Source organism: Apus apus, chromosome 20 (genome assembly GCF_020740795.1).
Source record: "Apus apus isolate bApuApu2 chromosome 20, bApuApu2.pri.cur, whole genome shotgun sequence".
Taxonomy (NCBI): Eukaryota; Metazoa; Chordata; class Aves; order Apodiformes; family Apodidae; genus Apus; species Apus apus.
The window spans coordinates 1,491,680-1,518,183 of NC_067301.1; the positions used below are offsets into that span (position 1 = coordinate 1,491,680).

At 43.9% G+C, this 26,504-nt stretch overlaps 2 protein-coding genes across 3 annotated transcripts; both read left to right on the forward strand.

Annotated features, from left to right (window-relative positions):
• Nucleotides 1-4,145: 4,145 nt before the first annotated feature.
• LOC127392862 (transcription factor HES-5-like) lies at nucleotides 4,146-4,998 on the forward strand. Its single transcript, XM_051637305.1, has 3 exons — nucleotides 4,146-4,199; nucleotides 4,332-4,518; nucleotides 4,605-4,998. The coding sequence occupies exons 1-3, from the start codon at nucleotides 4,146-4,148 to the stop codon at nucleotides 4,847-4,849; spliced, it is 486 nt and encodes a 161-aa protein (XP_051493265.1). The 3' UTR covers nucleotides 4,850-4,998.
• A 1,532-nt stretch (nucleotides 4,999-6,530) lies between these two features.
• Nucleotides 6,531-26,256, forward strand: PANK4 (pantothenate kinase 4 (inactive)). Of its 2 annotated transcripts, XM_051637061.1 has the most exons (19): nucleotides 6,531-6,809; nucleotides 9,180-9,262; nucleotides 9,659-9,867; nucleotides 11,448-11,631; nucleotides 12,146-12,238; nucleotides 13,697-13,850; nucleotides 14,525-14,706; nucleotides 16,240-16,321; nucleotides 17,477-17,577; nucleotides 19,178-19,333; nucleotides 19,600-19,712; nucleotides 20,208-20,295; nucleotides 21,561-21,712; nucleotides 22,612-22,667; nucleotides 23,245-23,294; nucleotides 24,049-24,156; nucleotides 24,671-24,771; nucleotides 25,256-25,324; nucleotides 25,847-26,256. In XM_051637061.1, the coding sequence occupies exons 1-19, from the start codon at nucleotides 6,629-6,631 to the stop codon at nucleotides 26,058-26,060; spliced, it is 2,376 nt and encodes a 791-aa protein (XP_051493021.1). In that variant the 5' UTR covers nucleotides 6,531-6,628; the 3' UTR covers nucleotides 26,061-26,256. The 2 variants fall into 2 exon arrangements, with proteins under 2 accessions (XP_051493021.1, XP_051493022.1); XM_051637062.1 differs by lacking the exon at nucleotides 25,847-26,256 and having other exon boundaries at nucleotides 24,671-24,822.
• The last annotated feature ends 248 nt before the right edge of the window (nucleotides 26,257-26,504 follow it).

The following is a 26,504-nucleotide window of genomic DNA, read 5'->3' on the forward strand; positions in this document are numbered from 1 at the left end:
AAGAGGTATAGGAAAGAAAGGTTTAAGCTGTCGAGTTGTGTGCTGTAAGTAGAGCCCCAGATGTAGAGGAGCACTGCTTTTGAGACCTATATGACACAATTAAATCCTGGTTTTCTGTACTCTTCTCTCATAGTCCATCTTCCTGCAAGCCTGTTGCTACATTGCAATACACTGTCTTCTCCTCCACAGAAAGCTAAGTATCAGACGGGATAAGAAAGCTGCCCATTGGTACTACAAGTATTAGCATCTTTTGTGAAAACAGCATGTGTAGCAAGCCTGCACATGGGCTGAAATCATCACCTACAAATCAAAAGCAGAAAGCTCCATGGCCCAGTACCAATTTCCGAGGCTAGCAGTCCTACAGCAGGTCTGATTTCTAGACTATAATGAACACAACTTACTGATGACAGCCTTGGGGTTGGTTAGTTGCCTCTCCTGGATTCTCCTGTCCTGTTCCTCAACTCAATGCACACAGATTGCAACTGTAGCTCAGGGTAAAATGAGGAGCAGCATCTAGAGTTGGAGACAACTAATGTGATGTTTCTGGCCTTAGGAAAAGCTAGATTTCCTGCCTCAAACACTAGGTCTGTAAGAATAGACAATTCATAGAATGGTTAAGGTTGGAAGGGACCTTAAAGATCTTTAGGTTTCAGCCTCCCTGCCATGAGCAGGGTCACTTCACACTAGACCAGGCTGCAAAAAGTCTTATCCAACCTGCCTTTTTACACCTCCAGGGAGAAGGCATCCACAACCTCCCTAGGCAACCTATTCCAGCACCTTACTACCCTCATGGTGAAGAATTTCTTCCTGATTTCTATCCTAAATCTCCCCTCTTTCAGTTTAAAACCATTACCCCTTGTCCTATCACAAGCCTCTCTGGTGAAAAGCCCCTCCCCCCAGCTTTCCTGTAGCCCCTTCAGGCACTGGAAGATCCTCTCTGAGCCTTCTCTTCTCCAAGCTGAATAGCCCCAACACTCTGCCATTGCAGACTTCTGTTTCCCCTTACACTCTGCAATATTCTATAACAAGTTAGCCTGGAAACACCTCCCTGTTTTCATATATGATTTTGAAGACTGCATCTTCATGGTGCCAATCTTGACTGTGATGTAATTCACAGAAGAACAAGGCCACTAAGCAAGCAAGGCACATGTTCTGCAGCATAACTGTCGTATCTCAGAAGCAGGTCTAGATTTTACACCATCCTCCAAAGAATGGAATTGTTGTGTCACAGTGGTAATTTTGGGGGTTTTGTTTCTTTTAATCTGCCATTCCAAAAACAGGGAACCCCCTGTTTCTGAGCCTAAGACAATCAGTCTTTCATTCTGGCTCTGCAGTGACAGTCAGAGAGAGGCACAAACTCATCTCACAGATATGAAGGACAGTGACAAGGATTTGGATCAGAAACATGTTTAGTAGGACAGACTACTGCACTAAAAGCTGAATTTTAAAACAGCCAAATTAAGCAAACTAGTTACAGACTCTTAAAAAAGAGCAACTGGATTGTCTACAGCACAAGATTTTTTTTTTCCTTTGGGAAATCCTTGCAGAAAGTGCATACTGCCCCCAGTTTCATAATTAATAGATTCTAGGGACAGCCAGAGTGTAGGCTACTTATTATTCTTAAGTGTCAGTTGGAAAATAGTGTTTCCATTAAGTTTTCAGGCCTTAAAAATCAAACCAAGGTGACTGGGGAGGAAGATATTTGATTCTCTTATTCATTAAGAGCAGAGGGTAGGTAAAGCAGGCAACTGAAGATTTGCTATATTTTCAACTGTCAGAGAGAGGGGGAGAGAACCTGGGAGCTTGTGAGCCCAGAGGGCTCCTGTTTTGTGTGCTGGCTGCAAGGCAGCGTGCCTGGTTCACCATTCACATCAGACGGCGCGAGTCTGCAGCTCCGAGGATTTCCCACATTACCCCATTCAGAGTGTTAAACTGTCAACAAAAGAAGTGTGCCTCTGTGGGTCCCGAGAAGAAAGCTAACGCCTGCTGCACCATCTGCCCAGCATTTAAAGGAAGGGATAATGCTTTAATCAGTGGGAGTTGGTTTAGCCCTTTGGAGTCCAGGGGCATTGTGCTGAGGATAGGATGACATTATTTAAAACCACTCATTTCATATTTCCAGAACTGAAAATTGGGTCAAAGCTTCCTTCCCATCTCCCTGTGCCTGCTGCTGCTGTAAACACATTCCTGCCCATACGGAGCATGGCAGGACCTGCTGTTCATTCCCTGTCATGTGACCCAAGGGATGCTCAAAGCCAGGGCTTGACTTCAATCTCCTTAACTGCACAGGTACATGCAGGCAGGGATCACCCTGGCTGCAAGTAATACTGCTTGTGACCAGCTGACAAAATAATTCAGGGAACTATACTCCCTGTTCAGTTATGGATTTTTGACAACCATCAACAATTAAAATTATTACACCCTAATTGATCCATCTAAATGTAGAATGTCTTTGGGCTGGAAAGGGAGGAGGGTAGAATGGCTGACCTATGAAAACCACTGCCATGAAAAGCCAGGACATTAACAGGGGCTTTCTAAGCTTGGGGTTAATACCTAGTTACAGGATCACCTTTTGCAGGATCATATCCTTTTATGCAACAACTCTGTCTGTTCTGGAACACACTGCTAACTCTGTACCCACAGACACAGGTTTTGGCCCTGGCCTATTGAGGGGGATCCTGAGGGCAGGTGAAACAGGCTGACTGCAGCTGACAATGAAATGGAAGGTTTCCATTCTGGTGTTGAAAGGCAGACACAGGATATAGGTAGGTTTTTGATGAATATTGTGGTAAGAACCAGGTATTCAAAAAATAACAGCCCAAATCTGCTAGCACATTCACAACAATCTAGGCTTACTCCCTGTTCTAGCCTCTGAGTATGGAAGATACATTAAAGAAAAAAACATTATGCCCATGCATGACTCCCCTTAAACCTGCAGAGCTCCACATACTGCAGCTGAAACCGACATGCTATCTAGCATAACTGGGAATTTGTCAATATGAGGTCTGACTGACAGAGCTTAGCTGAGACTCGCTATGCATTGAATCGTGCATTGGGGGCAGTAGACTTGAGACTGCAACCTGAAATAGTCCGAAAAAAAAAAAAAAGGCAGTTTTAATCCTGAATTCTATCTGGCTCTTTCCACTTCCTTATCTGTGTTCACTGCAGTACACATGGCACATACTGAGAAAACCCAAGACTGAACAAGAGCCACAGGATATCTTAAACTCTGTATTTGCATTCTGCAAACACAAGCTAAGTAATAGACAAGAATCGGCTTTTCACTGTGTCTCAAATGTCTGCAAAGGGAAAAATATATTTAGGTGCTTTATGTGGAGACTCAGGACCAAGGGAACAGGGAGGTGTTTGCAAAATGGCATGAAATTAAATAGGACATGTTTAGGAAAGGCATCATAATCATTACATGTCACAGGCTGCCACAGAAAAGCCCAGATTACCCAAACAAAAGCAAGGAAGAGCTCTGAACATAATTTAGAGGGACCTCAAGTGTTTCAACAATAGAGAGAAAAATATTTCAAGCTAACTATTTACTACAAATTGTTCTAAAGGTTCTTCCCTCAATTTTAGTCCTTAGTTGCCCAAAAATTATCTGGTACTGTATTCATCTAAGCACGGTTTAATGTCAATGAAAGGGTTTAGTCCCTCTAATTCTGCATCTTTTCCTTTTCAACCTCCCTTCTGGTCGTGGGCACAGAGCATTATCTCTCCCTGGATCAGTCTTCTGTGCTTAATTTCACCACAGCCTGGGAAAAGGCAGCACATTGAGATGTTGACGTTCCCAACATCAGGCAGAAGTTGGATTATAATGACAGCAAAGCTTTCCCACGTTCTTCCCCCAGCTCCCTAATGCCAAGCCCTTTTGTGTCACACACTCCCCAGTCCACCTGCTCCTTTGGGAGCAGGGTATTATCCCCAGGCAATTCACAGTCAATTTGCCATGCTGTAATAGATGCTTTCTCTATTGTCCCAGGGCACGCATGGATTGGCTATCGACTGTGGGAAACTCCAAGTCGCTTAGGACCCATACATTTGTATGCAGCCACTTCGTATAAATAGAGGGACTCCCAGCTCCCTTCCCCAGCCGCTCACCAGCAAGCTCCGAGCTTAAACTAGCACTTGAGATAATGGCACCCAGCACGCTCTCCCTGCAAATCCTAACGCCCAAAGAGAAGAACAGAGTAAGTATCTGCTGTCTCTGACCACAGGGGCAAAGGGCTGAGAAGGGCCGAAATCTTTAAGCAACAGGTTATGTGGAGAGGGGAATGGAAAAGCCTCACTGTTAACTGTCCCCTTCCCATTTTGTGTTACAGCTCAGGAAACCCATCGTAGAAAAACTGCGCCGCGACCGGATTAACAGCAGCATCGAGCAGCTGAAAGTGCTGCTGGAGAAGGAGTTTCAGAGACACCAGCCCAACTCCAAGCTGGAGAAAGCTGACATCCTGGAGATGACTGTCAGCTACCTGAAATACAGCCGAGGTGAGTACACCCACCCATCATGTTTGCTGCCCTTTTAGGCAAAACTCCAGCCTGAGCCTCCCTGTGTAACACTTCTCTCTCCTCTTCTGCCCTTGCAGCTTTTGCAGCCTCTGCCAAAAACCTACAGCAGGATTATTGTGAAGGGTATGCCTGGTGCCTCAAGGAAGCTCTGCAATTTCTGTCTCTCCATTCAGCCAACACAGAAACCCGGATGAAGCTGATCTGCCATTTCCAGAGGTCACAAGCAGTGCCTAAAGACTCTGGTTCTTCTTCTCTACCTGCTTCCACTCACCAGCCCCCTGCAAAACAAGCAGCACCGAAACCCTCCTGCAGCCTCTGGAGGCCTTGGTAGGCCGAGAGTACACTTTTGTGTTTCCTGGACATTTGCTTGTATTCCAGAGGAGATTGTGACTTGTTATACAAGTCCCCCTCACTCCTCTCATAAGTAGGGAAGAATGTTTTTCTTTTGCAGAGCATTACTATGCTTGGATGTTTGCATCCCTTCTCCCAGAAGGACTAAAATGATCCCACCACGTGGAGAATAAGTTATTCTAAAAGAATGTGAGATGAAATCCTCCTGCCAGGAGGACCGAGAGGAGTTGTTCAGAGGAACACCGACTGTTCTTAACCTTAGTGAGGTTGCATGTGTATATCTTTTGAGAAAGCAGTAACTTCTAAGACGTTTGGGCTAGCATTTTCAAAAGTGTCCATTCAGGAGGAGCCCTTTCCTCTGATCTGCCCCACTTGAGACTCCCAAGTGTCCCAAGCTATCCACAACTGTACTGCCCGGCTGCAGCTGCAGGCATAGGGGCTCAAGGTGCCTCAAGTGGAGCAGCTAGTCTGACTGGACACATTTGAAAACCTGGCTTTCCTATGGGTGCCATAATGGGCTCTATAATATTTGTAGGTTGTACTGAGCATGCTCTGAAAATGGTTAAACCATAACTCAAACCGCGTAGAGGAAATTCCTCGGGATGTCTTGCTCACAGAGTGCTGTGAGGTTGAGGATATGTATGCCTTTTATAAAGGCAAAAGCTCATTTTTATATCCTTATAGGATAGAAAGTTACAGCTGTGTTGTTGATTTTATGATAAATATTTATAAAAGTCTTTCATGAAAGGCAAATGTACAAATTGTATTTACTCTTTGGTACCCTACCACCAGGGGAGAATGTGAATTCATTACTGTCCTTAGAGGATGCTACGACATGTGTGAGCTGCACCAATTGTAAAATCTGTGCCAGAAATTATCTTGAACCTCAGAAGTTGCAGAAACTTTTTAACAGTGCAAAAATAAATAAAAATCTACTTAATAAATCAGCAAGTTATTCTTTGATTAGTTCATGTGGCTGACATCCCTGTTGCTCCAGGGGGTTAAAGGGCATGAGACAAAGATTTCAGTAAAAGATACTCAGAACTGGTATTTAACTGCCTCACCAGTTCTGTGTCCATTTGGAAGCCCTGCAGTGCTGTTTTCCACAGCAGAGAACACAAAGCTTCAAAATGTAAGTCCTAGCTCTCTCAACACATGGCAAAACAGAGGCACGCCTAACCACAGCAATTCTCCGGACATTTAGAGCCAGGAGACTTGTCAAGTAAGGACACATCAAGTGCGAACTCCAGGCAATAATTTATATTAACATGTAAGCTCTGCCAAGGCAGTATTTTGTTACGTGTAACGTTCTCGTGGCTTGTAGCCGAGTCAGAAAACAGCCTGAAAGGCAGGGAATTTACGTTTTTCTCTCAGGAGAGGAACAGCTGCTCCATACCTGTCTGCAGGTGAGGCAGCTGCCGCAGCTCAGACAAAAGCCGCGCTGCCCTCGGGACAGCCCGCCAGAGGGTCACACCGCGGCGCGGCCTGATGCCAAACAAGCCCGAGCAGCCAGCGGGCTGGGTCAGCTCCCGAATGACCTTGAGGTGTCCTTTCGCCCCTCTGGCTCCCGCTTCCCACCTGTGAGCTGCCGGGGCACTGTCTGCCGGGTACCGGAGCGGGTGGCAGCCCCGAGGCGGCCGCAGCCCCGAGGCGGTGGCGGTGGCGGCCGCTCCCCTCAGCCCGGCGGGAGGACAGCCCCGCGCGCCCGCCCGCCCGCCTCATCAGCATAATCTATGCGCCGGGCCTCGTTAGCATGTAGATGTATGCGCATACATTTGCATACCCGATGAGGCCAGGCGAGGAGCGGGTCGCGTTCAAAATGGCGGAGCGGGGCGGGCGAGGTAGCGGCGGTCACGGCAGTTTGGACAAGAGCATCACCCTCCCGCCCGACGAAATCTTTCGCAACCTGGAGAACGCCAAGCGCTTCGCCATAGACATCGGTAACCGAGCGGCAGCCGCGGGGAGGCGGGGGCGGCGGGCAGGGGGGGGGGCGATGGCCGCGGCACGGGCGGCGGCTGCGGCCCGCTGCGGGGCTGGCGGGGCGGGCTGGGAAGCGCGGTCCGCTGAGGCGGCCGGGCCGGCGCGGGCTGCCCGGGACACACTACAGCTCCCGGCCGGCGCCGCGGCGGGGGGACGGCGCGGGGGACGGCGGAGCTGGTAGTTCCACCGCGCGGCCGCGGCGAGGCGGAGGCGGGGAACGGCACTACAAGGCCCAGCGTGCCGGCCGCGGCGGCTAACGGGCCGCGGGGGGAGCCGGGGTAGGCACAGCCTGGGGCTGCCCTTGGCGGCCAAGGGGGGAGCGGCAGCCCCGGCGGGCGCCGTGAGGGGGGCCCGGCTGCGCTGCCCGCAGGAAGGGGACGGGGCCGGCGGCCCCTCCCGCCGGGGGCGCCGCCTGAGGGGCCGGTTCCCGCCGCCCTAGGCCCGGCTGCGGATCCCGCCGCCCGGCCCTCCGACCCGGCGGCGGCGGGAGGCGCGCTGCGTGTGCTCCTCCGCGCGCCTGAGGGGGCCCCGGAGGAAAAAAGAGGGCGGGGGGCGGCAGCGCCTGCTCCTCAGTCACCCCCGGGAACGCCGCGTGGCAAGCCCGAGAGCGTCCGGCAGCCTGCGGCAGGGGACGGACAGGAACAGGCACTGACACCTGAGCGCCAGGCGGGGAATCGCGCGGGTGTGGGGGCCGCTCAGCCGGGTGACAGTTGTTTCACCTGTGAAGAGATGAGTTTGCCTTCCCTGGAGGTCTGCACGGCCAAAAATGCCACCTGAGGCATTCTGCTGCTGTTGTGGAGTTACTAGTTCAGGGGAGCCGTTTAGTAGGGAAGCCAGAAAAGTGTTTTTCAGCCCCAGCACTGCGTGGTACTGGTGCAGACCTCGCTTAATCCTCTGGTTAACACAGACCAACTGCACTGGAGAGAATGTGTTCACCATAATGTGTCATCTTGTCACATCGCCAGTTCACTTAACTCCTTCAGAACTACTCGTTTCATGCCTGTTAAAATAACAGCTGGAGTTGGTCCTTTCTGTGGGTCAGAGTGGAATTAGAGTTGTAACTAGGCTTTATAACTAATCCCACATGTCTCAGCTGGTGTGATGAATGGATTTAAGTCTTTAAAAACAAGGAGAGGAATGGGAGAATGTATAAAGCATAGCTTCAGATACAGTTTATCTTGTGATAAATCAATTGCTGAAGAACCTGTATCTATCAGTGTTGCACAAGCAGTAAGACATTCCAACACAAGCTTCACAACTCCTCTACTTAGAGGTTTGGAAGTTTTTCCTCACAGCACAGAACTACCAGGTTTAGTTTTAAAACAACAGCAACAAAATCTAAGAAAAACCTCACCTTTAAGCAATGAGCTAGCAGAACAGCTTGGATTTTGTTTGCTGTAAACTTCAAAGCGTTGGCTAGTACACTGAAATAAGATCCGAGGTCAGGAAAGGTTTATTGCTTTTGTTACTATGTGTGTCAGTGATCACTCCAAATTGACCTCACTAGATTTTTGCAGGAGAAACCCACATATTTTTCTTCTACAGATTGCAAGAATGTTCCTGTTTATTTACTCACTATGGAAGAGATGAGAGTTCCTTTATGAAGGCAAAACTAGAAGCCTTCACTGATTATTTTTCACTTACCCATGCTGCATTTCTTGATTTCACTTGGTTTTTAGGCACCGGAGTGTAAACCCACTGAGTTTAGCAATTATGATATGATCTGTCATTACCAGGCTTATTTACTATTGGGGCTTTAATTTTAACCCAGTAGTTGGTCATAATATCATTGCAAGTGTCTTTTAACCCAAATCCAGGAATATTCTTGCAAAACAGTTATACAGTATTTGAAGTCATCTTCTAACCAGCTATGAATTTGTAGCTTGTCCTTGGAAGCAGGTTAAGAATATTGGGTGTTCCTGAAGGAGCACTTTTTGATTGTGCATATGGCACACATTGCTCAACTGTGGCAAGCTTGCTTATGTAGAAACCTTCAAAAAAGGATTTTAGAGAGTTTTCGAGTAAGATAGATAAGAGCTAACTGGTTAAGAACTTCCACTTATTCCTGCTCATCTTCAGCCATCCCCACATCAGTTGTGTGGAAGCTCAACTTGTGGAGCTTTTCCCATCAGCAGTGACGGGTTCACTTTAGAGTGAATTGTGCCAAGTCAGTTTCTAGACTCACTGCATTATGCATTTAGCTTAATTATATCTGGCTTCAGGAGAGGAGAGTTTAAAAGCCAAGAGCTCTTAGCTAAAGCATACATAAGCATAAGTTACATGGTTTGCTGTGAGGTATTAATCATTGCTTGTTAAATTCTTATTAACAGGTGGTTCATTAACCAAGTTGGCTTATTATTCAACTGTGCAGCACAAAGTGGCAAGAGTGAGATCCTTTGATCATTCTGGAAAGGTGGGAATTCTGTCATTAATTAGTTGCATGTGATTGACTCAAAGGAGTAAAGTACTGAGCTGGCTTCTCATAGAAGACTAGAAATTTAATCTGAAACCCATCAAGTAACATGTTCCATATAAAACTCTATCTTGAATTTTCTTATAGTTCAAGTATTGCCTTCTGTAATGCATGTCTAAAATGTGGGAGGGTTTATTATATTCTTAGTTTAAAGAGAATTCAAATCTGTTGGAACTATATTCTTTACAAATAGTTTGGGAAGTTATATTTTTAATAGCATTAACACAGTTCCAAGGCAAAGGAAGCACAGGTATTGATATTCACTAATTTAGCATACAACCTTGTTTCTCAAGGAAGGATTTTAAGTGAACTGTAAGAAATTTTTCTCTTTTAAAGGACATAGAAAATGAACCTTTGTACGAAATATCCGTTCAGGAGGAGATTACAGCACGACTTCACTTCATTAAATTTGAAAACACCTACATTGAAACCTGCCTAGATTTCATCAAAGACCATCTTGTCAACACAGAGACAAAAGTCATCAAAGCCACAGGTGGTGGTGCCTATAAATTCAAAGATCTTATTGAGAAGAAATTGGGGTTGAAGTAAGTATAGCTGTTTAAACTTACAGAAGTGTATTTCTTCTTTGATGAAATTTCAGTAGGCTAACTTTACATTTTACTCATCTGGCCTCAAAAGCCCTGGTCAGATCAAGCCGAATTGACTTGTTAGTGGACAGAAGTTGGAAAAAGATAATTGTATCATGAACTGACACAGTAGAGGTCCAGGAACAGAGCCAGCAGACAGGAGCGCAGGGTTCAGGAGAAGAGCAGCAAACAGTAGAACACAGAGTATTATCACAGCTTTTCTTCTGTGAAGGATCTAACTTGCACCTGTCCCATTTTTAAGTTGTGGGCTTGCAGGGAACTACAGGGCAGTCCCATTAATTTACCATTCAAACATCTTTATCAAACACCATATGCTGAAAAGCTGCAGCAAGTAAAGATAAAAATATCATGAACTTACACCAACATAAAACCTTACCTGATGTTCCTGGGGAAGACCTTCCAGACACTCCTCACACAGCAATCCTATGTAGCACATTCTTCATTCTCCGAGGTACTGCTTTCACCTTCTTTTATACTGCTTTTCCAAATTACCTTCTTCTCCTGATAGGTAAGATTCTGTTAACTTTTTTTTCAAACTAGCCTACAGCAGCACCTTATTGGCTGTCTCTTAAGTATCAATTAGACATGACAAGGAGGCAGTTCCTCCCCTTTCTCATGTGGTACACCTGGTTTTTGTTTCTTTTTTTCCTATTAGGTCGTGACATACTTAATTGGTCCACAGGCCCAAAAAAGCAGCAGCACCTTCTGCATCCTGACAAACATAAGGCATTCTGCACTAATTGAGAGATATATATTTGTGCTTTGTTTATGTGTTTTTAACAAGGCTTGTGATAGCTCATGTGAGAAATTTCATTTAAGACATTTATCATAAGTCAGTAATAATGCATAAGATACAGAAGTTTGCAGATGTCAGTGTTAGCTGACTCAACTACATCCCTAACCTTACCTACACCATGTGTCATGTTCCCAGACCCCATACTCAGGATTTGTGCTGTTGCACATCCTCTGATTTTTGTGAGAAGTCTTTTTTCCCTCTTTGGTAATCCCAGTAGCTGGCTCCTCACCATCACTTCAATCTGTCATGAAGTGTTTCAAGTTTCAAGTACTGAAATGTTGAGTGGGACCGTTTATCCTTGACTGGGAAAGAAGGGGAAAAGCAGTACAAAATTCATCTGTGTTAGAAAATTGTTTTATTAGGTTAATTTCCAGATAAGTGTCCTGACCTTTATTGCACAGGTGCTTGTTCTAGCACTAGAGCACCAAAGCAGCACTGAAAACAAGCAAACGGGAGCAGGATTATTTTTAATGACAGCACAATTAATGTGAGATTAAAGTTACTATTAAAGTTACCGTGTGACTCCAGTCTGACCAGACTGTGTGTTCTGGCACAGAAGATGAACATCAGAATCTATGTTTGGATGATCTGGATACGATCTGGACTTCTGTGGGGTGTGTCACTGTCTCCTGTTTGTAGCTACTGTTCTTAAAATATACTTGCTTATCAATAGGACTGTGAAGTTTGTGTAAAGGGTTTTTTTTCTCCCTCTTCCCCTCAGAGTAGATAAAGAAGATGTAATGACTTGCCTAATTAAAGGGTGCAACTTTGTGCTGAGGAACATACCACATGAAGTGTTTGCATACCAGAAAGATTCAGACACAGAGTTTCGCTTTCAGCTGAACCACCCAAATATTTTCCCTTATTTGCTGGTGAATATTGGCTCTGGTGTGTCTATAGTGAAGGTAAGTGCTTGCTAAAATGTGTTACTGTGGAATATGATAAAGGTGATCTAAAACATCTTACTGTTTCAGGTTTGGAGTTGTTTCTTCTTAGGTAATGCAAAATTTAGAAAGTAGTTTTTCTTCAATTTCCATTTCTTCCAGAGTTAGGAATGCTTTTCCATTGACTACCATAGTTTCTTTGGAATCACATTTAATTTGGTGTTTAGAGAAGTTATTAACCTATGAGGACAAAGGCTGCCAAGATCAGAGTGATTTTTAATATTTGTTTGCTTGTTTGTTTTGGTACATTGTGGGGGGACCAAATTTAGTATCTGTATTTAGGATTATTGACCAAGAATTAAACACAAAGATTTCAGAAACTGCTTGTGGTTTAAGTATGTGGAACATGTACCTCTGGAGAGGTTCTCACCTGATATTTATGCAATTAAATGCACCTACAGTAATTTTACTGTTAAAACCAACTGTTAAAAAAACCTAGGACTTTCTTGACAAATCTCCCATGTTTTATTGACAGGTAGAAACAGAAGACAAATTTGAATGGATTGGAGGGAGTTCAATTGGAGGTGGAACCTTCTGGGGTCTTGGAGCATTGCTGACAAAAACAAAGGTACAGTGTGTCCGTTTTAAGGGCTGTGGGATAGGAGATGGTAAGAGGAATCTTGAAATGTTGCAATGCCAGACTCTTGGAATAGGGAGAAATAATTCTTTTTAAGTAGTGTTTGTCTGGGAAACCAGAAGTCCAACACTAGTGTACTAGAAGATGAAAAAAATTATGTCTGCCTCTTGAGCAAGTTTAGAGAAAAGAGCAGGCTCAGGATCTTAATTTTCGTTTCAGAACTCTCCATTAAGTGCTTGTTAGATAACAAGGCTGAGTCCTTGACTGGTGTTCAAAGTTTGAACACTTCTGGTGCATAAAAGGAAACTTTAAATGCAAAATGATACTAGTAGAATATAGGGACAAAAATTGTAAGATGACCATAGGTGCCAGGTTTGTCAACAAGGACAAGTAATTTCAATAGTGCAGAAAAGAGCATCCTCAAAATGGCCTGTTAATCTTCTGTCCTTTTTCTAAACATGAAATGCCCGCCCAGTTCCTGCAACATTTTCTGCAGGAGCAGAGCTGAAAGTGCCCAATTAGTGCAAAATGTCTGGGAGGAGAGAGAAGGAATTCTCTGGGAGTAATGAGCAGGAATTCTAACTCTCCCTGTCACACATCACAGTTTCAGGGTTCACCACTTAAACCCCAGGTTGGTAATGTGCCAGAATAAGACCCGATTTAGTGCTGCTCTGCCTGACACAGCTCTTGAATCATGCTGGTTTTCCCTTCCTCAGAGATCCATGTAGCTGAAATAGATGTCCCTAAATGTCAGCAGTGTGGAAAAAGCTGGAGTTACACATAGACCAAATCAGAAATGTCAAAGGGAAGACCCATACTTGCAGTATTTTGTTTGATGCTTTTAAAAAAGAAATCTTAGAATATGACAATGCCTGGTCTTAATTATCTCTGATTTTGTAGAAGAAGAAACACGGCAAACAGACCTATCAATTAAGTGTTGGGTTAACACAGAGCGTGTGCAAGTTTCATTGCAGGGGCATTAATGCATTTCTGCAACAATAAAGGCAATCTTAGTCTTCTGGTTTTTAGACTTCTTTTTCCTTGTGCCTCAAGAAGACATAATTGTGTCTGCTCTTGGTTACTGTGCTTCTGACTTCATTTAAAGATAAAAGATCGGTGAGGCTTCTGGCCATTTTATATGTGCTGATCCATCTCTAGTTTTCAGGGGAAACTGAACAAATTATTTGCAGATCACTGCAGATAACGGAAGAGGAGGGTTGTGCTTTTCATCATTATAAAGCTTCACTTACGATCAGCCTGTCTGATAAGATGTGGACTCTGGACAAGTCCCTGTAATTAGAAATAATGTATCTTTTGCTGGCAGGGTTGATTCTAAGACCAACCAACCCCCTGGTTTTGGTCAGTAAAGATGCTGCAGAGCTGTGGATTTATGGACAAGGTTCTCTGGCTCTCCTGGGAAGGTTGAGTAACTCTGCTTCTCATCCTCAGAAATTTGATGAGTTGCTGCAACTGGCTTCCAAGGGGCAGCACACGAATGTAGACATGCTGGTGAAGGATGTGTATGGAGGTGCCTGCCAGACCCTGGGGCTGAGCGGGAACCTGATCGCCAGCAGCTTTGGGAAGTCCACCACAGCAGACAAAGGTATGGGAGTACAAAAGGTCTATCCAAGATTTGTTAAAAGAGCTGAAAATTAACCACTAGTCCTTTCCATGATCTTGCCTACACACAAAATATTTTATTGATTAAAAACATTACGTAGTGCTGGCCTGACAAGCAGGCATTCACATCTTCAGTTTGGGGTCACCTAAGTCCAGGTGAACAACAAAAATAGCTGTCTAGTTTGACCAATGTTAATTCATTCCTGTGGGAAATATTTGTGGCTTTCTTGGTCCAGAAAAGGACCTATGGCAGTGATTTACTATAATTTGCAATTTTATTTGCAGTATTATCATAAAAGGCTTGCAGTGCACCTCAGGTCAAGATGGATGGAGGAACCATCATCTGTGGTTCCTAGAGAGAGGAAATGGAGCTTTTGCCATTTACTGTTGCCCTTTCCACTAGGTTTCTTCCAAGCAATATTTCACAGAGACTTAATGTTTTTTTCATGGTGTCCAGTCCAATATACATTCCTCCTTGTCTGAAGTACTTTTTTTTGGTAAAAGATTTTTGGCAAGGACATACACCTTTCTTCTGCATGAAGAGACTGGTCAAACTCTGGTTATTGTTTCTCCAGCTGTAGCCTGTTAGAAAAGTACAGTCCAGCTGAGTGTTCTTCCTTTGTGCTTGATTTGCATTTACTATTTCTTTCCTTTAAGAATTTTCCAAAGAAGATATGGCAAAGAGTTTACTGCACATGATCAGCAATGACATTGGTCAGCTTGCCTGCCTCTATGCCAAGCTCCATAATTTGGATAAAATATATTTTGGAGGATTCTTTATCCGGGGCCACCCTGTTACCATGCGTACCATAACCTATAGCATCAACTTCTTCTCCAAGGTAATGAAAACAGAGATTTTCCTGATAGCAAAGTCACATGCTTAGTTATCTTTCTAGGTTTTTGGGAGACTTTAGTAAATGAATTTGCACACAAAGTAAGCTTAGAGGGCTGCTGGTTAGATAGGTAAGGCAGGATTATAAAGATCTGTTGTGGGAGGGGTAAAATTAATGTGATTTGCCTGGGAGTTCTGTCTGCCCTCTCTTTCTCTCTCTCTCTCTCTTATTATTTTTTGATTGACAGTCTGTCTTGTAGCTGCCAAGTAATGAGTTTTTCACTACTTGCTTAGATAGCTACCATTGTTATTCAATTCCTCTTGCTGACTTGCATCTATTTCTTCTCACCCCCTAGGCTGTGCAGTGTGGGATTGTTCTGCTGAGATAGTTAGCAGCTAGTATCACTGAGGGTTGTTTTTTGTTGTTTGTTTGTCATTAAAAAAAAAAACAACACAAAGAGACAACCAAGCTGTAGCTCTTCAAAGGTTTTGAAGCTTTGGAAAATATGGCAGATTTTTTCACTAGAAAAATGGCCAAGTCCACAGGCTCCCTTCATGGCTGTTAGAGGTGCATTGGCTCCTGCACTTGTACAGCTTTTTAGAATAGATAACACCGTTTTTTTCTCATCTCAGTTCTTCAGGCAAGTGACTCCTGGATGCTGCTATTTGTTTGTTTTTTCCCTTTTTCCTCACCATGGCAGTCCCTTTCTGTACAACTTTGTTGCGTTTCAAGAATGGTATTGCAAAACTACAGATGAGATCCTTCAAAGGATAGCTTTATCAGTGATTCAGACCCAAATCTCGCCCTGCAGTGTAGCTGATCTTTCCCTGCAGCATGCCTGAGTGCTGACCCTCCTTACAGGCCCTGCTTCAGACAGAGCTGATTTTCCTTCAGGGAAGGCAGCAACTCACCCAGCCTTGTCCAGAAGAGCCAAGGGACCCTGCTGCTGGGATGGGAGGGGGGCTTTCTTTTTTTTCTCTCTAGCATTCACGCATTATCTTGACAATTAAACTAAGGAATTTGATGGGGAATATGCTTGCCCATGGACAATATACAGTGTCTGTAAGTTGTTGAATGTTGGGCAGCAATGCTTGAAATAACAAGCAATGTCTCACATGGGTTGGGTGCACAGTGGCACACGCTTAGGTTGATGACCTAGAAGTCAGATGACCTTGTGTTTCCAGCCTGTTCAAGCAAGAGGAGTTGAATATTCATGGAATGATGCAGTGTTCTTTTCTAGTGAGGGCACTGGCTTCCCTCTGCTCTGGGGGTGTGCAGGCTCAGAGCACACACCACTTCTGCATGTGGTTTTTTCCCCCAGCTGTTTAATAAGTGTGGAATGATGTGTGTAAGCAGTTCCTCCTGAAGCTGTGTTTCAGAAGCACCATTAAAGTCACTGAATGTGTTAAAATGTAGCACAAATTAATATTACCATCTTCTAGTTGTTTCTATTAAATTAAGTGTAAAACTAGTGACAAAGAAGTAAGTACCTGTTAGCCATCAGGGACCATCCAATTGCAATGTTTCATATTGTGGCAGGGAGAGGTTCAGGCATTGTTCCTGAGACATGAAGGCTACCTGGGAGCCATTGGGGCATTTTTAAAAGGAGCTGAACAAGACAGTAAGTACAGCCCTGCTATGTTCTGTATATGCTGTGTTCTGAAATGTCAGTGTAATGTCCAAGTTTCTCTTAAGAGGCTGCATGTAAGTTGTTGCCTAAATAAATACATTTGGCACTAATAAAAACAGATGCTGGGCTTTGGTTTTATGTATTCTGGCAGGGACATGGTCATTTCTCACTGTTTTTCCTGCTCACCTTTGAGAAACCAGCAGAGTTTGGCTCTTCTCTTTTCCTGCATTTCTGCAGTCCTAACTCTAAATCAAACTCGGGAAATGTGGCTTCTGAGAACTTTCCCCTCTTTAATTAAAGAGGCCAGCTTCTGCATTCAGTTAATGTACTGAAGAAGACCAGCATCTCAAAACTGTGTTTGTTTGGGAGTGAAAAGCCTCACAGACATTTATGAAGGATGAGACACTTGTGTCCTGCATTCTTTGGGTACAGGGTGCTTTGGTTGAATTCTGCCTTTTTTATTTTGTTTTTTGTCTTCTTGATGTACTAGCAAGCCAGTCAGTAAAGTAGTTACAGTGGAGCAGATAGTGAGGTTGTTAATGGTACTTGGCTTTAGTAAATATCAAATATACCTCAGCATAACGGATGTGGAATTGTTTTCATGTCTGTTTTATAGATATGGGCAAGGAATCAACTACTGAGGAATTAAAGACACTGCTTCTGCAGCATGTACTGTACATGTGAACTTCAATAAAATTCTTCTCAAAAAAACATTTCTAGAAGCAACTTTACTGTTTATATGAAACTTACATTGTGCTTTGAGGGTTTTTAAATTACATTTTGTTAATAGTGGATCCAGATTTAGAAATAGGAAGTTCTCTCTATGATCAGTGATGGTGCTAGGAAGGCATGCTGATTATAGCCCTTAATGACAAGGAAAGGGGGTTAAAAAATTATTTTTTTACAACTTTAGTTGTCTTAAGTCTCATTCAGGTTGAAACTCTTTAGAGCCAGGTAATTCACTGAGTGGATAAAACATTTATTTTGGGACTTAGAGGGAAAATTATGTATATTTACAAAGAGAAAGGAAAATGGCCTTTGTAGTGAAGCAGCTTCTGTGGAGGGATGCTAATGCTAGCCCCACTCACGGGAGTATTTTCAGTTTTATTTTCAGGTTCTGTGTGTCTCTGTCTCTCTCTTTTCTAGATCCAAATCAGTACAGCTGGGGAGAGAATTACGCTGGGAGCTCTGGTCTCATGAGCACATCACCTGATGTTTACCCCATGCAGAGAACAAGGAGTGGTACAGTATGTGCTTGTCTTTTCTAGAACCAAGTGCCTTCTCTTAGCAATGGGGGTTTGAAAATGGATGATTATTCTCAAGCTAGTTGCTTCTTGCCCTTGGGACTCCTGCTTACCAGGAGAAGTGACTAACATGGTGTCTTGTGTCATGTGTGATGTTGTCCTGTGTAATCTTTGATGTGAGGTCTCATAAAAGCAGGTTGTGGCTGCTATGTTGTCTTCTTCACCTAAGTGTGTGTGTGTGGGAACATTCATCCCTTTCTCTGAAGTAGCTGGATTTTGCTATAGCTGAAATATAGTGCTTCAGAATTTTGAAGTTGATGTTCTCCTGTCTTTAAGCAGCATTTGTTTACTTTGCATGAGAAGAGAAATATATCATTATGTCGTTGATTTATCTCCTCCAAGTTTTCAGGAATTTTCCTACAGTTGCTACAGGGTGGGGGGGAGTTGCAGGTGTTCCTTTGTTGTGTCCCTTGCTTGCTAAGTGTTTTTAGGCCTGGAGATGAGGTGCAGAGCTCTCACTGAATGGTTTCCCAGACCAAGCCTTAACACAAGTCCACTAGGAGCTACAGATGATGGATTCTGTGGGTGGTGCATCTGTATAAAAGTATATCTAATTTTAACCACTGCCATAACTAAAATTATTGTAATGAAATTGTGGATTAAAAGTATGACCAAATAACGTCATTCTTAATCACAAGATGTATTATGACAGATTTTAAAAACTATTAATGCAGATGCAATGATCCCTTGCTGTTTGTCACCCTTTTAATCTGTGAAAAGATGTTTTTCATGCTGGCAGTGGTACAGGAATCAAACCACTGAGGTTTTGAATTCTTCTCTTGCTGGACACTCACTCTCTTCACTTGAAGTGAAATCTCTTTACAACAATCATAGCTCAGAAACATCTACTTTTCAGCAGTGATCTTAATGCTGAAGACAATCTTCCTATAGCAACCACTTTGATTTATGTACACAAAGTCTTACTGCAGTGTGGGCTTGAAACTTGGCTTAGCCTGAACGCCTCTAGGCCATGCAGTGTTCTCAAAGGCAATGCCACTGGATAGTTGTATAAAATAAAGATAAATGTGCACAGGTTATTTTAGACAAAAGGAACAAGGCACACTTTATGCACACAGCTGTGTAACTAAACATATTTCACAGGAACTTCATCTTTAGCCTTGGAAGCTTGGTCCCAAGCATTGTTTTGACAAGGTGCAAAGAGAAGTTTTGGAGACTTGCTCAGGATTGTAAAATGAAGGTGTAAAGCAGCATGGGAACATTCTTTTGCTCAGCTCTCTGTGCTCCTGGCTTTGAACCTGACTGCCCAGCAGACTGAACAGTACTGGGGAGGGAGGGAAGGAAAATAAGAAAAGAGAGGGCTTGTGCTAAGTTATCAACATGCAACTCGGTCATCTGTCTATAGGTGGGCATGGATAAATAATCCCTGCAGGAGAGTGGATTATTTATGATGGCTTCTACTCCAGTGTAGTTGCAAATTTGTCAGTCTTAACCGTGGATGGACTTTTGTAGCCCTTGTACTGGTTTAATTTGTCACTAATAAATTTCTGAGCAAGTTCTAATAAATCTCATGTTTTTCACCTAGTTTGACATGCTTGAAATGGACAGGTTGGAGAGACCGCTCGTTAACCTGCCACTGCTGAAAGACCCATCCACCTATGTTCCAGACACTGTTGACCTCACAGATGATGCCATGGCCAGAAAATACTGGCTCACCTGCTTTGAGGAGGCACTGGATGGGGTAAATGTCATCAAACAATAGTGTAGGAATGATGCAAATATACAGCAAATAGATCTTCTATGGGCCAAGGTGTTAACCCCGGACATTATACTTTAGTGGCTGGACTCAAGGAAACCTGGAAGCTGCTGTGTGGGAGGGACTAGATAGTCTGCAGGCACTAAGCAGTACAGCAGCTGGAGGGGTTATTTTTCAGCTTGCACTTTAGATCAGTTAGATGGAGCAAGAGCTGATTTGGTAACTCCAGTCTTGCCTCATGTCTCTCGCAGGTGGCAAAGCGCGCTGCAGCCAGCCAGCCCGACTCCGGGGACGCGGCCGAGAGAGCCGAGAAGTTCCGGCAGAAATACTGGAATAAGCTCCAGACACTCAGGCAGCAGCCTTTGTAAGTGTCTTTAGTTTCCTTTTTCATCACTGCTCCTGGTGAGCGGAGCAAATGAGAAGCTAACTAAATACTAACTAAAAGTGAAATAGAAGTTAAGGAGGTTATGAAGGGGGCAAACAAAGCTGAGCAGGCTGAAGGCCCTTCAAGTTGATGTGCCAAACATCAGGTCCTCTGCACAGAACTTTCCCATCTCATATATGGGAATTTAACACAAAAGTGATATCTCTGCAGAAAATTTACTGGTAAAAATGTTGACATGGTTATTAAAAGTGGTAGCATGGTGATTCCAGTGTCTGGCTTTGCTCTGAACATTCTTGCTCTCTGTATTTAAACAAACTGTACAGCAGATTGACCACTTGGAGACAGTGTTCAGCACAAATGGCATGTGTAGGCTTTTAACCTAAGTGCTGTGATTTATGGAGGAAACAGGAGGAAATAGCTTTTTCCTGCTTGGAGTAGCTGATCTTTTTAACCCCCCCTTCTCCCTCTTTCAAGTGCCTATGGTACCCTAACAGTTAGAAGTCTCTTGGATACCAGGGAACACTGTTTAAACGAGTTCAATTTTCCGGATCCCTATTCCAAGGTAAGTTGTTCCTGCTTTACAGGATGGACAACATGTAAGTTCAAGATACTTGTTCAATGCTCTGAAACTTTGTATAAGGAACAGGGGAGATGTTAGCCCCTGGGTCCCTTGTGGCAATTTTGCCCAGCTGGTGGTTGCCACTGAGGACAAACAGCGATGGGTAATGGGCTGTAAAGCCTTTGACCTCCCATGTGCTGATGATGAGAAAATGGCAACCAAAGCTGTGACCAGCTTCAGCTCCCTGACACACCTGAGAACTGATAGTGCCAGTCCTGCTCCTGAGGAGCATGTGGTGTCTTGTCAGAAGTTGTCACTGGCTCCATCAGTGAGGAGGGGTTTCCTCCAGTTAAGAGCTGCAGAAGTTGCACAGAGCAGCTGCACTTCTGATTAGTGAGTGCCTCACAACTGACCTGAGAATTTAATTCTGAGGACAATCAGTTTATTCCCCTTCATCCTGAAGCTACTGCTACAGCCTGGCAGGCTGCAGGAATTTTTATTTTTTTCTCCTCATTATTCTCTTCATGGTGTAGAAACCATTTTCAGATTTAAAGCTCTGTGTAGCTATGAAAGTACTTTCCAATAAATACATAAATTGCAGACAGCTTTAAAAGACACTTGGCATTATTATCTTCTCCCTAGCTGCATTGTCAGCTCTTAAATGCACTCTAAAAAAAAAAGAGATTAAAAGGTTGTGAGGTGGCTTTTACTTCTGTTTGCTTTTTGGTAATTCAGACAAGATATTGCCAAGAAAAGATCTCAGTGTAAAGATGGTGCCCAGTATCACTTATATTTCTATGCTAACCAGCTGTGTAACACTGAGCCACTGCAGACTGAAGCAGAGAAAAATATTCCAGAGCTTTTAAGCATCTGCAATGATGAAACTCTTGATGCAAACATACAAAAAATATCTTCTCCGATTTTTTTTTTTTCCTTCTCATGGGAATTCCCTGGGTTTGATGGTTCAAACTGAAAGGTTTTTTTGTGTCTGCTCTCCCATTCCCCGACCTGCTCAAGATCTTTCACACCTCTAACTTTTCTTAATAAGTAATTTGGGGGCTACAAATTGTATCCTAGCACTTTTTGTTAGAATCCCAGGAAACTTTTTTTCTTGTTGATACTAAGCATGCTGATAACAGTAACTTGTTGGTCCATTAGAGGCCATGAACGTAGAGGAGAATGCTTGAACGTGGTCTTGGGACTGAGACAACCAGTGATGGGTAAGAAATTTTTGTCTATAAATCCAATGTTTCATGTCTTTCTTACAGGTAAAGCAGAAAGAAAATGGCATAGCCTTAAAATGTTTTCAAAGCGTAATCGAATCTTTGGATTCATTAGGCTGGGAGGAGAGGCAGTTTGCTCTGGTGAAAGGACTTCTTGCGGGGAATGTCTTTGACTGGGGAGCAAAAGCAGTCTCAGAGTAGGTGTTAAATATTTTAAAAGCACCCTTTTAAAATACAGAATATTCAATTGTTCTTTTTTAAAAGAAAAAAGTACAGCAATCTTAACTTTGTGTTTCACCTTAACTCTTTGTTGTGTGTTGACAAGCCTTGTGGTGGTGTGGGAAGGTTCGCATTTCCACCCTTTGAGTCTGGCAGATGTGGATGTTGGAATGAAGTGAAAGAGCATTTAATGTTCCAGCCTGGCTGCTTTGCTTCTAGCATTGCTCTTAGTGCTGCTCTTGGGGTGGTGGGAAGAGGCTCCTGAAATTGGAAACAAACTCTTTTTCTGCAACCCTTAGTTGTCCTGGTAGCACAGGATCTGTTTAATGGGCTGTAAGTTTGGGTGCGTGGTGTCTTTTGATGACTTTTGTCGTGTATGACTAATTATTTTTATCAACATACATTTCTATTACCATCTGGAGAGCTTTTTTCCTTATACCCTGTCAACAACCATGTCTGGTTATTTTAATTCCTTTTTTCTTATGCAGTTACAACTTTAAAAAACTTTTGTCGGCCAATCTTCAGATTAGACTTTGTAAAGGACTGTTGTATCATGCAGATATTTTAGATTGTGACTATGTTTTCTGGTGGTCTGCAGACCAAAAGGATCTCTTTTTTGCCTGTAGTCTAGTGCCTGCAAACATTTTTATATTGCTGAAGCTTTTTTAGCATAAGAACTCTAATTTAATGGGCATCTGAGCCTTTTGTTTTAAACTCAAGCACAAAGTATCTGTTTCTCAGTCGCTGGACCTATCCACACTCCCCATTATAAGCAATGCAGTAAAATTGCTGCCCACCTGCTGAAGTGATGTTTTAATTCTATTTAAGTGAGACAAAGTGACTTAACTGAGCACCCTTTATTTCTCTTCTGATACAGCGTTCTGGAATCTGAGCCACAATTTGGATTTGAAGAAGCCAAGTCAAAACTACAAGGTATAGGGAGATCCGTGGTGGTGGTTGGAGCTGGATATTGTGTCAGTGTGAGAGTGGAGGGGAGTGTGAACATGTTTGTTGGGGCAGTTCTGCTGCCCAGATGGCAAGAAGTCATCAGCACTTGCTGGGGTTATCTGAAATACAGGCCACAGAGTTTTGGTGGGATGTTTGTGTTCCAAAGGAACTTAAATGTGGACACTTCCCTCCCTGAACAGCAGTCCCAGCCACACAGATATTCAGAATGTCTGCACAGCCTGTGCTGTTCTTCATAACTGTTGTAATCCTGCCAAAGAAATGGTGTCCTGGGGCGGGGGGGGGGGCGGTTACAGCACCATCCACCCTTGGGGGAGGCAGAGCAGAGCCAACCTGCATGGCTCCATGGCTTTATGGTGGACATGCCAAGGCTGCTCTGGCTGAGCTTGGCCCATAATTAAGAGCTCAGGAGCCCTTTGAATCCACACATTTACTGTTCAGACCCTGAGCCCAAATGCTGCCCTGTTAAGGACTCTGCTTTCCACAATGCACAGGGCTCTCTCTGCCCACAAGAAAACCTAACAAGGTTTTGTCTGTGCCACAGAACGTCCCTGGCTGGAAGATTCCTACAGTCAATGGCTGGAGAGACTGAAGGTAGGACACCACCATTGATACTAACCACTCAGTAACTGTGTTAGCTGTAAAACCACCTCATTCATGTTGCTTGTTAAACAGATTTAACACAAATCTATTCAGACAATTCAAAATAAATCCTCATAGCACAATCCAGCAGCCTTACCACAAAGAAAGGAATAAAAGGGGTTAGTTTGACATTCATTACTTACCAAGCTTCTTAGCTGAACTCCTTCAGAAACTTGCAGCACTTGGAACCCAGCAGCCTTCAGAGCTGTTTAACCATATTGTGTCCCTTTTTCACCAGGGAACTTGATTTTATACAATTAAACCCATACATTTGAAAACTTGGGGCTAAGTGTGATGCTTGAGTTGTTGCTCCATCTGAATAGCCAGCCTAAAACCAACCTTAATTTAAGAACTTGCTGAAAGTAATTAACTTCTCAATTAGCAAAGTGTTGTGGTTTTTTTGGCCTGGTGTGATCTCTATTACTCTTTAATTAAGGTTAATTGAAAAGTTTTTGTTTCTTTGTGTCAATCTCCATGTTGGAAATAGTAGCCAAAATTGTTTGGTATGAGCAGATTATTGCAAATAATCTTTAAGAGAAAGGGTCATGTGCTGGGCTGTTGAGTTGTGCTGCTCTGGACAACCAGAACTGCCAGGCACTGAGGGCATGAAATGTGGGGCCTTAAAGCAAGTAGTTCTGAATAACAGGAACTGTTCACTGGAATGAATTGTGAGCTCCATCCTGAACACCTTGGTTTTCTCTTTCAGGAGGGTCCCCCTCACAAATGTGCCTTAATTTTCGCAGATAACAGTGGAATAGACATAATTTTAGGAGTCTTTCCTTTTGTCAGAGAGCTCCTTTCGAGAGGGACAGAGGTAAGTGGCTTTCATTGTGAGTTCACTGTGTAGCAGAGCTGAGGAACTGGTGGAAGGTCTGCTGAATACCAGCCTGCTTCACCAGGCTGGCTCCTGACATCCCAGCTGGGAGTCATCCAAGCCCCTGAGCTCCCAAGCCTGGCTGTGAAGGGCAGCAAAGCAAAACGAGCTCTGTCTGAGCAAGGGTTTGTAATCATATGAATCACAGAATGGTTTGGGTTAGAAGGGACCTTGAAGATCATCTAGTCTCAACCCCCTGCATGGGCAGGGACACCTTCCACTAGAGCAGGTTGCTCCAAGCCCCTTCCAGCCTGGCCTGGAACACTTTGCAGTGTCCAAAGCCCTGAAGGGGCTGGTTAGCTGAGGGAAAAGGAGGACTGGGCATCCAGCCTTCTTGTGTGTGCCTCCTCTCTGGGCAAAGGAGTCAGGCAGTGGGGGATTGGAACAGACAAGCAGCTCTGTCACCAGGCATGAACTGCAGCATCAGACAACTCTTCTGCCATCCCTACCTCAGGTTATCCTGGCCTGTAACTCTGGCCCAGCCCTCAATGATGTGACCTACAGTGAATCCCTGATTGTGGCGGAGCGGATCGCAGCCATGGACCCAGTGATCCAGTAAGCACCTGACCAGGCTCCATCACACATTGCATAGAAGGAGAATGCAAGGTCCTTGTTACATAGTTCATATTTAAATGTGTTTGTTATAATCTCTGCAAGCTGCAACCTGAAAGGTAGATAAGGCAGGTCATTTACTTTGATTAAGGTGAAACATTGAGAAATCAGATGTTTCTTGAACATCCCTAACTGTATTTCCTGTGTCTGCCTTCCCTGATAAGCATTCAGGCTACTAAATAATACATTTTATATGTTAAAAAGAACAGAGGAAAACAGATCTATTTCACACAATGTATCCCCAGTGGAGGACACATACCTGACTAATGCTTCTGCTCAAGCAAAGTTTCTGTTTGTTGCTGAAGCCCAAGCAGGAAGGAAGCCTTGACAGAAGCTACTTAGATATTGTCATCTGGCTTCTTGCCAGACTGGCAGGACCCACCCAAGGTGGCTGTTTTACTGTTTTGTTTTGTTTTTTTAAATAAAGGTCTGCACTGAGGGATGAGAAGCTGCTGTTGGTTCAGACAGGTTCAAGTTCTCCGTGTCTAGATCTGAGGTAGGTTGGCAAATTCCAGTTAGTGATTTGTCTCCATGGGCTGCAGGATGCTCAGAGACTGAGCTCAGGAGTATCTCAGCCACCTCTCCTGACTGAATCACTCACCAAACCATCCAGAGCTGCTTAGTCTGGATTTACAGACCTATAAACCTGCTCAAGCCTTACGAGTTGTTCATATTCTTTATCATCTCTGTGTTCAGCAGTGACACATTGACAGGTTCATGAGCAGCTTAGTTACGGATGTTGTATCATCCTGTATGTGACCAAGAGCTCCACTTGATTATAAGAAGCATTTTGTCAGTAACCTGCCTATTTTTAATTAGTTTCTCTATTGGAGGCAGAACCTAGTTGTGCTTTCAGGGGAACCCCAAGTCTGCATGCATTTAATGAAGCTTTTAAAACTGTGCTTCAAACACATTTCCTTTGGTCTCGCGTGTTCTGCTGACCAAGTTCAGCAGCTCGGCCGTGCCCTGCCCCGCCTGCCGGGGGGGCCGCCCGCTCCAAACCCGCCCTCTCTTGCAGCCGCCTGGACGCGGGGCTGGCGGCGCTGGTGCGGGAGCGGCAGACGGACCTGGTGATCATCGAGGGGATGGGCCGGGCCATCCACACCAACTACTACGCGGCGCTGCAGTGCGAGAGCCTCAAGCTGGCCGTGATCAAGAACTCCTGGCTGGCCGACCGGCTGGGAGGGAAGATTTTCAGCGTCATTTTTAAGTATGAAGTGCCATGTAAATGACGTGGTCAGTGGGGGGAGCAGGAGCAGCAGAATGGACTTGCACTAGTTTTACTTTAACTGTAAAGAATGTATTTTTATTACAACAGGGAAAAGAGTTCACAGGAAATTCCATATTTATATTGTGCTTTTGTGACTTAAAAAGCAACAATATGATTCACTCTATAGTATACACACTCAAATATATATATGTATATCACTCATTGTTTATTTTGGTAAGTGTTTATTTTAATGCTGCAGTATTTGTGATGAAAAGACTTATTTTTTTGTTCTGTGAGACATTCATATAGAAATATATTTAAATGTCAATGAAACCTTTTTTTATACATCTCTGCCTACTCTGCCAGCAATGACATGGCACATACCAAATAGTCTTTAAAGTGCTCCGTGAAGCTGACATTGCATTTCCCATGTCAGCTTTTCAACTTACCTAAAATGTCTCATGCT

Bases quoted from the DNA above. Each gene is read 5' to 3' on its own strand.
- LOC127392862 (XM_051637305.1), top strand. From the start codon at position 4,146: ATGGCACCCAGCACGCTCTCCCTGCAAATCCTAACGCCCAAAGAGAAG. The intron at 4,200-4,331 runs GTAAGTATCTGC...TTTGTGTTACAG, and splicing joins CGCCCAAAGAGAAGAACAGA to CTCAGGAAACCCATCGTAGA. The intron at 4,519-4,604 runs GTTTGCTGCCCT...CAGCTTTTGCAG, and splicing joins TGAGTACACCCACCCATCAT to CCTCTGCCAAAAACCTACAG.
- PANK4 (XM_051637061.1), top strand. From the start codon at position 6,629: ATGTATGCGCATACATTTGCATACCCGATGAGGCCAGGCGAGGAGCGG. The intron at 9,868-11,447 runs GTAAGTATAGCT...TCTTCCCCTCAG, and splicing joins GAGAAGAAATTGGGGTTGAA to AGTAGATAAAGAAGATGTAA. The intron at 12,239-13,696 runs GTACAGTGTGTC...TCTCATCCTCAG, and splicing joins CATTGCTGACAAAAACAAAG to AAATTTGATGAGTTGCTGCA.